The sequence below is a fragment of the Nelumbo lutea genome, chromosome 1, assembly GCF_056320005.1.
Source record: "Nelumbo lutea isolate HS-2025 chromosome 1, American lotus-T2T, whole genome shotgun sequence".
In the NCBI taxonomy this organism is placed as follows: domain Eukaryota; kingdom Viridiplantae; phylum Streptophyta; class Magnoliopsida; order Proteales; family Nelumbonaceae; genus Nelumbo; species Nelumbo lutea.
In genome coordinates this window covers 198836144-198849978 of record NC_142684.1, presented here as the reverse complement: position 1 = coordinate 198849978, position 13835 = coordinate 198836144, and the positions used below count along the sequence as shown (strand labels likewise).

At 35.3% G+C, this 13835-nt stretch overlaps 1 protein-coding gene across 1 annotated transcript; it reads right to left on the bottom strand.

Moving 5' to 3' along the window:
* Positions 1-2899: 2899 nt before the first annotated feature.
* LOC148880274 (small ribosomal subunit protein uS10y) lies at positions 2900-8069 on the bottom strand. Its single transcript, XM_088962143.1, has 4 exons — positions 7842-8069; positions 7576-7713; positions 7358-7471; positions 2900-3227 (listed from the first exon to the last, which is right to left on the bottom strand). The coding sequence occupies exons 2-4, from the start codon at positions 7685-7687 to the stop codon at positions 3085-3087; spliced, it is 369 nt and encodes a 122-aa protein (XP_088818269.1). The 5' UTR covers positions 7688-7713; positions 7842-8069; the 3' UTR covers positions 2900-3084.
* Positions 8070-13835: the final 5766 nt, after the last annotated feature.

Below are 13835 nucleotides of genomic sequence, written 5' to 3'. Positions count from 1 at the left end.
ATCATTTACTAAAACAGCCCATGAATTTACTAAAACTTATCCTGTAGTTTGTGTTTTATTAAAACATCCCTATAGTTTGCAACCAGTTGGCGGCACTGTGTAAGGAAACGTTGTTCGAACTTGGAAGTAGAGGAAAAGGCACGATAACTGACGACAATTGCTCTTGTTTTCGAAGAACATTGGGTGATGATCTGGGTTTTGGAACTTGTGAAAGGTGAATGTTGTTGGCCTGTGTCAATTGTGTTTGTTCTACATCCCGTTTGAAAATTATCTGTTTTATCAATTTTTTGTCACTGTAGGTGGAGTCAATTGATAGGGAAACGCTATATGATGAAATAATTGAAGGAATGATAGGAAGGAGTAATAAATAAATCAATTTAAAAAGGATAAAGAGAAACAGAGGAAAGGAAAAAGATGGGTCATCTTTTAATCGAAGGGGTGGAGGGATAATATTAGAAGAATTTTGAAATATGGAGGTGGGAACTACCGAAATGGAACGGTAGGAAGTTGGGAAGAATTAGTGAGCATTTGAGAAGTTGTCTTTTTGATAGGTCAAGGAATGCTACTGACCATGAGTTAGCAAAGGAGGATTTTTCAAGTCCTTTCTCTGTTATGATAATGCTTTTCCCTTCCAGGTGTTGTTGATTTGGGTGGTCATAGTGTTATTGGTGAGTCTAGGAAGGTAGTTGCTGTACCTTTTTCTGTTTCTGAGGTTCTTGGAGAATCGGAATTCTGTTTATTGGTGTCCATTGTGTTTTAGTTAGTAGTCCTGACTTGAGTCTATTCGGCCTGTGGTGGTGGTATCTGGTCTTTCTTTGTGGTGGTTTGTATCTTTTGTTCTAGTAGTACGTTTTCTGAAAAAAAAAAAAAAAAAAAAAAACATCGGGGTCTGTAAGACCCCATCCGATCCAAATCAATCATCCATTGGCAAAAGAGGCAAGTAAATGAATACAGTAGCAGTGTTTAAGAATACTATTCTTTCTCCCATCTATCTTGTACAACAAGGGCTAGGGATGATATATTTAAACGAATTTATTGAGCTCATAAGACCCAACAAAAAGGAAAAGGGAACCCAGTGCATGTGGGTGCGATAGTCTGTTCCTCATGATTTCTTTGTTAAGGTAAAGTTTGGATCCATCAGGGAAAAGTGATGGTTTGGCAGCAGTGGGTGTATTGTGAGAAAGAAGAAGGGGGGAGATCTGGGTGTAGGTCAGTGTTGCAAGGCTTGGGCTGCTGTTGAAGCTCATGATATGGCTACAACTTTCAGGTCAAGATGGGAATCAAAGTCAGTGATTGACACTGCCTCAGAGATCAAAACCGTGGAGCATAAAGTTCATCATTGAGGAGTGCCACTCTTTATGTGTGATGTAGAGACTAAACGTCCAATCCTCCCACATTTTCTGAGACTTTCTTCCGCTACAACTTTCATCATTGAGGAGTGCCACTCACAAATATGCTTTGAATCATGGGTTAGACTTTCTACCGCTTATATTCTTTGTATTGCTTATTTGTGAGAAAATATATATATATATATCCAAAGCCAATCAAATGGCTTGAAAACCACACCTATGTTATTGTTACTACTTTCAACAAGGTTCAAAATATTGATATGTCCGATACACCGGTGGGGGCGTATTGGATGAATTGATACTATTTTTTTTTACTTTTTTTTATATTTTTTTCCGAAACCAATTCAAGGGAGGCAGTTTAGGGCTCCTCCACCCCCTGAATCAGTCAGACCCCAATACATCCACTATAGGGACATATCAAAGAGGTCCTGAAACGATACATATCGGCTGATATGAGCCGATACATATCAATACTTTGAACCTTGCTTCCAACATTATTTGCGACAGAGGAAGAATAAAGAGGAAAAATGAAAAGCAGCCAGGTAATGGAGACCAAATGGAGATTTATTTGGGCAGAGAAGAAAAAACAAGGAAAATGAAAAGACACACTGACCCCAATCGTGTGTGGCTTCCCCAAGCTTCAAAGGTGTGACCTCGTGAAAAAACGCTTCAATGTCGATGGCGCCACCACTTCAATGCGGTTTCCTCAACCATATACAACCATCGTATCGTATAGTATGGGAATTGCTAGTTGCCAGGGACATTTTTGAGATAAAAAAATCGTGGTCCCATGCCCTTTTTGTGTTTTGACAGTCAAGTGACCTTTTCCAAGTGAAAATACAAACGCAAAACGCCTTTTGACAGAGAACAATAAAGTGTAAAACGGGTGTAACCTTAAATTACAGGGAGTGTTTAAGGTAGATACGACAAAGCACAGGGGACGTCTTTGTACTTTTGTAGATGTAGATATGACCCATTAAGTAAATACATTAGGTAAAGTTTAAGTAAATGACCCCAAATGGGTTGATCTCTTACATGCCCCCCCCCCAAACTAAAGGTGCTGATTAAACATTCCGGACCAGCATCTGATAGATCCTGCTTTTGAAATTATTGTATAAAGATCAAGATCAAACCAACAGGGTGAGATTTGACTAGAATTAAAGCCTCTGATTCTTGCAACATAAACCAAATGGCATCTGACCTAACTATCAATAACTTGTAATAAATTTGAACCCGTCAACCTATAAAACAACAAATTCCTTTTTCCTGTTGTATTTGTTTTGCTGAATTTTTTATACCATATTTTTTTTCCATAACCTTGCTTCCAGCGTACCTTGAAATTGCTGGATTTTGCTAATTGCACTCTACGGCTCTACCTACCAATAATGTTGCTAGGGCATGCAGCACAGCAATAGATAAACAACCTTATACTGCAACTACTCATCATTACAACCAACCAGTCCTGCACATGATAGGACCAAATCCCTCTCCACGTGGTAAAAATCAAGCTGGTTAGAGCATCTTAATTTTTCACTATATCAGTTCTATCATTGCAATCACAACCCGTCATATATATATATATATAAAGGCTTAAATAAGATCAATTCCTCTGAATATGTTAAAAGACTGGAAGCTATTTACAGCTTCCTGTCGGAAACCAGCAAAAAATCTCTACAACTATGGGGCAGAAACTGGGAAAAAAAAAGGAAGAGCTAAAAAAAAGACAATAACGCAATCATGGGTCAGCAATTGTAACCTCGACCTCAACACCCGGTTCAATGGTAATGGAGGTGATTTGCTTCACCACTTCAGAGGAACTAACAAGGTCAATCACCCGCTTGTGTACACGGAGCTCAAATCTATCCCAAGTGTTTGTACCTATAGAAGAGAAAACTTTCCTGTCATTACCAACATCTATTATATTCAGATTGTTTAATTGAATAGTTACAGCATGAGATATTTCAACAGTAAACCAGCAAACAGATTCAAATATGAATGGCTGAATACATAATGTTTTAGATAATAGGATATTTAAATAAATTGAAATCTGGTTGCAGACTACTCTATTAATGCAACTTGCAAAAGACAATGCTCAATTTTACATTTTTTTAACCCTTTTCCTGTCTCCTCATAAAAACATAACTTGATTACTAGTTTGTCTTATAATCAATTTGATTACCTCTTTCACCTCGTTTTCAAAATAGTAGAGAGAATATTTCTGTCGAAGACCATGAACATCAATCTCTAATCCCCTAATAATTGAACTTGGGTTGTGAATTGTGAAAATGAATTATGCACAAAATTCAGGGAGACAATTTCATAAGTTTTTTTATAATTACCATTTCGTCAAGTTTTGGAATTTTACCATTTTGGATGACCTTCGTGGCAAAGCAGATGTACGAGGTTTTCACCAACATGGTTGGTTTTGTTTTATTCATTTATTTTCCAAATTTGAAATTTGAAATCATTTATTATCACCAAAATATGTTCACCATTCATGTTTAGTTGCGAGGTTTTTTAAATCCAATCATTTAAGATATTTTTGAAAAAAAAAAAATGAAAACCAAATCATTGCGAAGTTCATATTCCTCCAAATTGTGCCATGACGACCAACCGTGCTAGCAAAAACCAGCTTGGGAAACCAGTAGAATTTAACCGGCTCTTTGTTTTGGATGATTTAGAATTCATGGAGATGGCATTTGAATTTCAAAGAACTGGGTTCGAAGTGCAATTTCATTTTATTTTTCACTATCATGTTGATGTTATAACAGCTTTTTGCTTGATAACAACTGCCTTATAAAAGAAACTCACTCATCAAGTGAGCCTTATAAAAGAAACTCAATATCTTGAAATTGCATAGGAAAACATTCCTTAGGAGAGAATAAACATAACCCTGTTTAAAAATTTTTCCCTCCTTTACTTGTAAAGTTGTATCTCATTTTAATCGGCAATAATAAAATATTAAAGAAATATAAATAATAAATGTCTTGAACCTCCCCCCCATTTATTTATATATAATGAAAGCACAAGGAAAGACGATCTGTATGGAGATCAAATGGAGGAATAAATGTCTTCTAGTGGAGGCAAGAATACATAAAATATGGTAAAACAAATGAAAATGGAAACAATTCAATAAAAAGTAACAAAGGAATGTGCAGCATAGAAAGAAACAAGTACAGCAAAAGCTCCTTAGTTATAAAATTCAGCAACATCCTGAAAGTGAGGAAATAGCTGATAGAAGAAAAAAACTTCTTACGCTTGAAACATAGCAGAATATAGAAGGTTTATTTGATGCCATATTAACCTTTACTAAAGAACCTTAATGATATTCAGAAAAAAGGGGCTATGGTTTGATGTAGTGGTAAAATCTTGAAAGACATGTATAATGAGGATTTGCGATAGAACAGTTAAGGCTGCATTTGTTTGCAGTGCAAATCTGATCCAGGTACAAATCTTGCACCTGGTTCAGTTTTGCATCTGCATGTTTGTAACTATCATTAGAAGTGTAAATTTTGCATCTTAGGCTTAGTTTGGAAAGAGAACAAATACAAATATGTACACTACGATTATATACAAAATAATATAAAATACAAGGTTTTGCACTCTACATATTTGTATTTGTACTCCTTCCAAACCGAGCCTTAAAAACTAATGCACAATTTGCACCACCTTTGTTATGTGCCTTACGAGAACTCACCCATAAAAGCTAGCTGTTAGAGGGAGGGAACCAAGCACATATATACCCCACAACGGCATCCCATACTACCAATGTGGGATACCTCACATAGCATCCCATACTACCAACATGGGACAAATGGATCGTATTCCACCACGCTCCACAGTCCCAGTGCCCACGCAGGCTGGCTTTGCACTAGCCCACCTAGTCCCGGTCAAACACCGCAATACTGACATCACCACTTGCGCCACATGATTGCAACTGGGAGGCATAGTGTAGGCTCTGATACCATTTGTTATGTACCTTAGGAGAACTCACCCCCTAAAAGCTAGATGTTAAAGGGAGAGAACCCAAACATATATATACCCCACAACAGCATCCTTGTTATGTGCCTTAGGAGAATTCACCCCTAAAAGCTAGCTGTTAGAGGGAGGGAACCCAAGCACATATATACCCCACAACAACATCCTTGTTATGTGCCTTAGGAGAACTCACCCCTAAAAGCTAGCTGTTAAAAGGAACCCAAGCACATATATACCCCACAACAGCATCCCATACTACCGATGTGGGATACCTCACATTAGTATCCCAAACTACCAACTGGGACAAATGGATCGTAACAACCTTCCTCTTACCTTAGCCTTCATTTGGAAAAAGTGCAAATGCAATTTCTATTGGTTCAGATAAATGCAAAGTTTAGGCCAGTTTGGCAGAGAAGAGAGGAAACCAGTGCCACACATTTGCAGGTGTTTGGGAAATTTTTGACATTACAATCTGCTTGCTCTCTACTTTTCAATTTAATTGGATAGAAGAGAATCACACAGCCCTCCAGCCTGTTCTAGAACATTTTGACATTGTAAGGGATGATCTATTATGACTCCAATCTAATGGCTCCATCTTCGTATCCGTGTTGGTCAAAAACATGTTCTAGTAATTTGTTAGAAAGACAGGGATAAATGTGTAATTTGGGTTTTCCCACTTGTATAGAAAACTTAGAAGGTAGAAACCTGAACAAGAGAGCTAACCTCAGTCTGTGAACTGTGATCAGAGCCTTCAAAGGTTGGAGAACCATTGTTTGTCTCGGCAGATGGGGGATTTGTACTCTTCTTAACAAGAAATTCAAGAACAGGAAGAGAAACCCAGATCAAATGGGAAGCTGATTCTACCCACCATCAACATGATTGTTGATCTCTATCAAAGTGTTTCGGTGCCAGTAATCCTCACCCACCACTGCCACATGTTGGGGGAGTGGTGGAACAACAATCTGATCATCGATGGGATGGTGGAGGCAGAGCCGATGCCTGAGTTGGGATGGAAGGGCAGCAACAAGGTGATCACAAAGAACACTTACACTGTGCTTCGAGGGACAGGGTTGGAGTATTTGGTGGATAGGGGGATTAAGGAGGTGATAATCATAGGTGTTATGACGAATTTGTGTTGTCAGACAACAGCGAGAGAGGTGTTTGTGAGAGGGTTTATGGTTTTCTTCTCAACAGAAGCAACAGCCACTTTGATGAAAGAGATGCATTGAGGTAACCGTTGATGATGCTTAATCATGGAGTTCCTCAGAGACAAGGGGCAATAGAGAGAGCAAGTCAGTGTTCTATTTCCGTCAATTGAAAATGAGAACCCAGGTTTGTTTCTAAAATTTCAATGTACAATTACGCCTCAAAATCAAGGGAAATACTGACAAGATTGCATATTTCCCTTGACTTTCGGGGTTCTTTCACACCTTTACCAAACAGAAGGAAAAGTGGCCCAGAGTGCATTTATGCACCAAACCGGGTTTTGCACTCTTTCCCAACGGAGCCTTAAGTCCCTCTCCATAACAAGTGGGGACCTCATCATCTTGCTTCCTACCCCACTCCCAAACAATAACCCTCCTCCGGTCCTCCTACCTCCATTCTCTTGCATACAAGGTGTGACCACGCCATTTTACTTTCTATTTTAATTTTTGCAGACATACAAGACAAAGTCAAATATGAAGCAAAAGTAACCCAGAATTTACATTCAGCCTATTTGCACTATCACGCATTTATGCCAATGCAACCAAACGCAGCCTAAGGGAATATGAACATGTCAGAATCCCTAACCCAAAACACACATTTTTCTCATATAAGGAAATTAAGATCCTATCTATTTTAACAATAAATGAAAGCATAGCCTACAGTTCATATAAAGCTAGAGGTAATTTGAAGTTCAATCTGAAGTCAATAGCAATATACATTTCAATACCAGAACGTAGAAACTTATGAATAACACCAAATGTAACAAGATGAAAAAAAAAAGAGTTGAGGAGTTTGAAAAGCATTAGTTAGGAGCGATGAGCTACCTTCACCACAGGGAGACTTCCTAGTAGTGATGTGAAGAACTTTGGTGGGCATTCTCACCGGTCCTTTTACCCTTAGCCGCTTGTCCTTGGCACCACGGACCAGATCCGCGCATACTGTAAATCTCAATCATATCCCGTGATAGATCAAAACCCAATCGTTATAATAAATAAAAACAGTTAATTCTAAGTGGGTTCTGCATAGACGGAAGTGAGAAGACCTTTCTCGAGATTCTTCACATTCTTAGACGAGAGTGTTATCCTGATGCGGTGAACCTGCTCCTGGGGTTCCTCCAAACCTGGCTTTGTAGGCTTCATCGCCGCGTATGCCATGATTTAATTCGTTCCTTGCTGCTTCTCTGCGCATACAGTAATAAATCATCCACTCGCTCCAAAAACTAATGTTGAATTGACAAAAAAAAAATGAAAGATTGATCTTTATCTGTTCTAGGAACCCGGGGAGGGGGGAAGGAATATCTGAACTAACCGAAACGACGGGAGCGAACGACCGGCGGTGCCTCTGCTATCTTCTCTTTGTAAAAGCAGGCGGACGAATGGAGTTCAACTGCTGAGGGAAAAGATTATATACATGGAATGATAGAACTAGTCGACTAGGGTTTTGCTTAGGGTTCTAAATGGGCTGGGCCATAACAGATTAGGCCTGTATAGTAGACCCTAAATTGGATGGCTAAATTCGACTTGGAAGTTGGAGCCCATCGGTTAAATTAAGCCGATGGCCCACTAATACCCTAGTTTTTTATGGTTATTTACAGATTATCACGCTGCACGGGTTGAATCTGCACTTTAGGGTAGCCGCCCGAACTTTCACTTGCAAAAGTCCCTTCGTTTTTAAGATTTTAACACCTTGCTCCCTCTTCAAGTCTTCATTAGCATTGTGTAGGGGTCTAAACGCATCGAATCAAACAATATTCGAATTCGAATTCGAATCCGATTACAAATTTTCATATTCGATTGATATTGAAAATTAATATTTGAATTTGAATTTGATTTAATATTCGAATATTTGATTCTATCAAATTCGGCCAATTAATTATTTTAGATAATTAAAAAACATATAAAATAAATATTTTATTTATATAAACTATGTAAATTATTTATATATTTTAATTATTATATATAAATTATATAAAAAAATTAAATATTTTATATATTATATAAGAATTAAATAATCGATCGAATCTGAATTTGAATCTGATTAGCTAATTAGAATGAACAGTGATGAGAGGTTATCTGGCCAACCAATTATGAAGAGCCATGTGGCAAACCCAAACCGTTAAATGACACCTCGACGCCACGTGGAGACAAGCCACACTCAACCAAAATGGCCCAATCCAACCAACCCAACATAAACCTCAACTAATAGACCAACCCAACCTACATCTCGACCGATGGAAGACTAGCAGGTCACTCCATAAAAGAGCAAAGAACATCACGTCAAGAGAATAAGTTGATGACTTCAGATGTCAGCTTGACCTCTTTGACCTGGGCAGCTAACAACTTGAGTAGTACGAGTGTAAACGAAACAAATTCAAATGGGATCAGGCTATATCCGAATTCGAATCCAATTAAAAATTTGATATCTGAATTTGATTTGATATCCGACAAATATCGAAAATTAATATTCGAATTTGAATTCGATTAAATATTTGAATATTCGATTCAATTCGAATTTGATTAATTAATTATTTTAGGTAATTAATAAATATATAAAATAAATATTTTATTTATATAAAGTATATAAATATATAAATTATTTATATAATTTAATTATATATAAATTATATAAAACATTTAGAAATTTTATATATTATATATAAGAATTAAAAAATTGGTTGAATTCGGATATTTATCAAATCAAATCAGGTCATATCCGAATTTGACCTATTAGATATTCGAGTTATCCGAATTCGATTTGATTATGTCGAATCTCGAATTTGAAATCAGATTTTTGAATACCATTAACACCCCTACTGAGTAGCCAATCAACCTCCAAGGTACTAACCTACATGGTGGGTTGTCCTTATTTGGTTAGCATGCCTATCAATTTCAAAACATATGGCAACACGTCATCCACCTAGTAGGGATGACCCCGATCCCCACACGCTTTGGAGAGATCGAATGAGGATCATCGCCAATATCGGTGCAACGTGTCCCGAATATAACAAGTTGATAAGGCTCTTGGACCCCAAGGCCTATAAAAAGGTACCTTCATGCCTTCACAAGGCACACACAATTAAGCGAAAAAACCATCTCTCTTGCCTTCTGAATTCCCCATCTTTCTTGCTTTCTACCTCAACTAACTTAAGCATGGAGTGCTCAGCCCAGGTCCAAACCCCCAAGTACTCTAATGCTTAAGTTAGTTGAGGTAGAAAGCAAGAAAGATGGGGAATTCAGAAGCCAAGAGAGCAGGTTTTTTCACTTAATTGTGTGTGCTTTGCGAAGGCATGAAGGTACCTCTCGTGTATTGTCGATCAGTCCGCCAACCTCATCTATTGTTTGTCTGAGCTGTCCTCTAGTAGGGGAGTCAATGATTTACTCTCCACCAAATAGGATATCCAAATTTGATCGATTAAATATTCAAATTATCTGAATTTGATTCGATTATGTCAAACCTCGATTTCAAAATCAGATTTTCAAATACCGTTGATGCCCCTAGCATTGTATTTTGGTTTGAAATAAAAGAAGTATGGAAAGGAATGATAAAAGCATAAAAACCTTAACAAACCTTGTATAGGTTTCCTTACCTTTCTCTTCCTTTTCCTACTTTTTTTTTTCAAATCAAATACATCCTAATTGGATTGATGAAAGAATGTCATAAAAGCATTTCAAGATTGGTAAAGGGCAAGTAAATAGTTTAAAAATAATAATAATAATAATAATAATAATAACAATGAGAAGAGAAAAGGATATATCTCTATTTTGCCAACTTTGCTTCTAAACCCTAAAATATGTAAGAGAAAATGATCAATGGTCTCACAAATTAAGGACATTTAGAGATTTTAAAGAGTTTAACAAGCACAAAACAATCACATGAAAGTCTTTTTCGAAGTTAACTAACCAAAGGCTAACAAATGGGGGCAAAATTTTATAATCTTTGTCACATATAAAAATTTAGGGCCTACGTATCATTACCTCCAAAGTAGTGTGGTAATCTATAGTTTACCCGATTTTTAGGAATCTTATATTTTTATAGGGATTATGCAGTTGCAAATCGATGGGAGTTTATCAAGTTGGATTTGTATATATATCATATCATTGGGCGTTTAGAAATGAACATTTTTTAGCAATGTTTTAGAACTATCGTTGACCTAGATGGTTAAACTGTTCGACCCGGGAACCGTCTAGGCAATCAGTTCCATTTTACCCAAAACCCAAAATCTGGTAAAAAACCATTGAAAAAGTCAACAAACTATTGACTCGGGTGGTCGACCCGTCGACCTGATCAAAGGTTTTGACTGTTTTTTAATTTTTTTAATTATTTTTAATTTTGCTATCAAAATGGGTCGTCCGTTCGAACAAGACGATCGGACTGTTGACCTAGAAACCGATGGCCAAAACAGTTTGTTTTTTAAAACGTTGTTTTTTAGTATTAGAACTTTTTAGAATTAATTGAGGCTTGGAATTTAAATAAATATAATTTAACCAAATCTCTCTCTCTCTCTCTCTCTCTCTCTCAATATATATAGCAAGATGGTCCACATCAGCATGCCTCTCCTTGCTCCATTACCTCTACTCTGCATTCTCGTTGACTCTTCCTCCTCTCCCCTTCCCCCCACTAGGGGTGTAAACGGATCAAATTCGAATCAGATCAAGCAATATCCGAATTCGAATTCGGTTAGAAATTTCGATATATGAATTCGATTCGATATCCGACGGATCTTGAAAATTAATACCTGAATTTGAATTTGATTAATTAGGTAATTAATAAATATATAAAATAAATATTTTATTTATATAAAGTATATAAATTATTCATATAATTTAATTATTATATGTAAATTATATTAGACATTTAAATATTTTATATATTATATATAAGAATTAAATAATTGATCGAATTCGAATATTTATCGAAACGAATCAGGTTATATCCGAATTTGACTGATTAGATATTCAAATTGTCTGAATCCAATTTGATTAATGTCGAATCTCGAATTCGAAATTGGATTTTTCAATACCGTTGACACCCCTACCCACCACTCCCATTAAGTCATGTCATCATTCCCAACCCAACTACCTAAAAATATTCCTAGAATCACTTCCCTAAGATATCTCCTCTAAGTCATTAGGAATGTATCATGTTACCCTACTTCTTGATCAATTCCTAAAATCCCTCCACCAATCTATATCTACTCTCTCTCATTTAAAATATTCATATTAATTAATAAACAATTAAATACAATTAATATTTAATTAAACCTTTATTCAATGAGTATTAAATAGTGTTATTACCAAAAGTTAATAAATAGGTTAGTAAATTACCAAAAATTAAATATTCTTATTAGTAGGGTTAGTAAATTACCAAAAATTAATAAATACTGTTATTAATGAACTCATCATGACTGTTCAAAGTATATTGGGTAAATACTGCTATATTCATGTTAATTAACAACATTTTACAGAAATCGACAACTCTTTAACTAATTTCTATAAAATTAAGAATTATATTTAACAATTATTGAAAATTATTGGAATATTTTGGAAAATTTTAGGGACAATATTTATTACATTTGTTAGATTCTGGAAAAGTACTATTGAAAAATTATGTAATTTTCAATATAAATTATTGAAAATTATTAAAGATAAATGAGCATGGGAAAGGGAAAACTATAATTTGGACAAATAGTTACACAAATTATTAAGATAAGTTAGTATAATATTAGAAAAAGGAAATTATTGATTAGTTTATATTAGAAAATATAAGATAAATTAGTGTAATTCTTTAAGTAAACCATTTAAAAAATAAATTATTTAATAGCAATTTAAAAATTAATTTGAATAAATTTTCAAAATTACACAAATGTAATAATTTTTCCAAAATTTTCATAAAATTACATTTTTGAAAATTAAAGACAATTTACTGTACTTTTAGAAATTTACCATGTGGTTGATACTCAATATATCCTTTTGATCATTTTCATCATCAAATTGAATATTGGGTTGGTGGGGAGTAAGTGCCTTGCGTTGAACCCGCCCGACATTGGGGACAGGGCAGGGAAAATTCAAGGATTCCCCATCCTTGATGAGGAGTGGGTTCCTTGCCCTAAACTCGCCTGACATTGAGGACGAAGCGAAGAAATTCTAGATTCACCATCCCTAACAAGGAGTGGGTGCCTTGCCCAAAACCTGTTTGACAATGGGGACAAGGTAGGGATGGGGTAGAGTGTCTTGACTATGGGGTGGGGACAGGGATGGGGTGCCTTGCCCTGAACTTATCTCATTGCCATTCCTATATAATTATTAATTATTAGTGAAATTAATAAAAATATTAGCTTTTGTAATTATTTTTATTTATTTAAAGTTAATAAATTTAAAAATAATTAAAATAATAACAATTATTAAAATTACTATAAATGATTAATAAAATTATATTTATTAAAAAATATTTGTTTATATTAAATTAATAATTATTATTTTCTATAAATCAACATTAAATGAAAAATATAATTATTAAAAATTTAAATATTAATAATAAATTTGAATATTTTTAGTTAATTAACAACAAATTTTGAATATTAATTTATATATTAATTAATAGTAAATAAAACTATTCAATCTTTTAGATTTTCCGGTGCATTACATGGGTCCCCACTAGTTTATGAATATATGGTTACATAGCATACTTGCATGAATAGTGAGTATACACATACATAAATACATATTTATATGACATTTATACATATAATATGAAGTTATTAAGTCTTCAGGTTTAGGCTGGGTCGAGTTGGGCAAGGCCTCAACCCTAATCCAACCCAAAGTTAAATCAGTTTTCATACTTTTTAGCCCTAATCCGAAACCCCAAACTTCAACCCAACCCTTTTTTTTGGGGGTTAAGTTTGGGCTAACATGGCCAAAGTTGTAGATTGGCCTACATATAAGTGATATAACCATCAGAAACTGAAACCAATAGCGAAAACCATTTTTTATTCATTATGCATTTAGAAATATTGACTTTGATCAAACTCATATAGTTTACATGTATTAAAATGTAAACCATTTTTTATTCCTTCATCCCGCTCTTAAGATGAGGCACAACATATCGGTAATGTCAAAGCAGGCTGTAGAATTGAAGAAGCTCCAAGATTCAAGCATCAATCTCTTCCTAGATTGCTTGAAATGAACAACCTATGTCCAACAAAAAAATCCAAGCAGTGGGATGATTTGGAGTTCCAATTGTATAAATAAGGAATAGTTGTTATTGCTACCAAATAAGGATCCAAGGGTAACAATGTAATTTCTA

What these genes read in the sequence shown, in the direction of transcription:
- LOC148880274 (XM_088962143.1), bottom strand. Translation starts at nt 7,687, where the DNA reads ATGGCATACGCGGCGATGAAGCCTACAAAGCCAGGTTTGGAGGAACCC. An exon ending in TGTGAAGAATCTCGAGAAAG is followed by an intron (nt 7,472 to 7,575) that starts GTCTTCTCACTT and finishes TGAGATTTACAG; the next exon opens with TATGCGCGGATCTGGTCCGT. An exon ending in GAAGTCTCCCTGTGGTGAAG is followed by an intron (nt 3,228 to 7,357) that starts GTAGCTCATCGC and finishes TCTCTTCTATAG; the next exon opens with GTACAAACACTTGGGATAGA.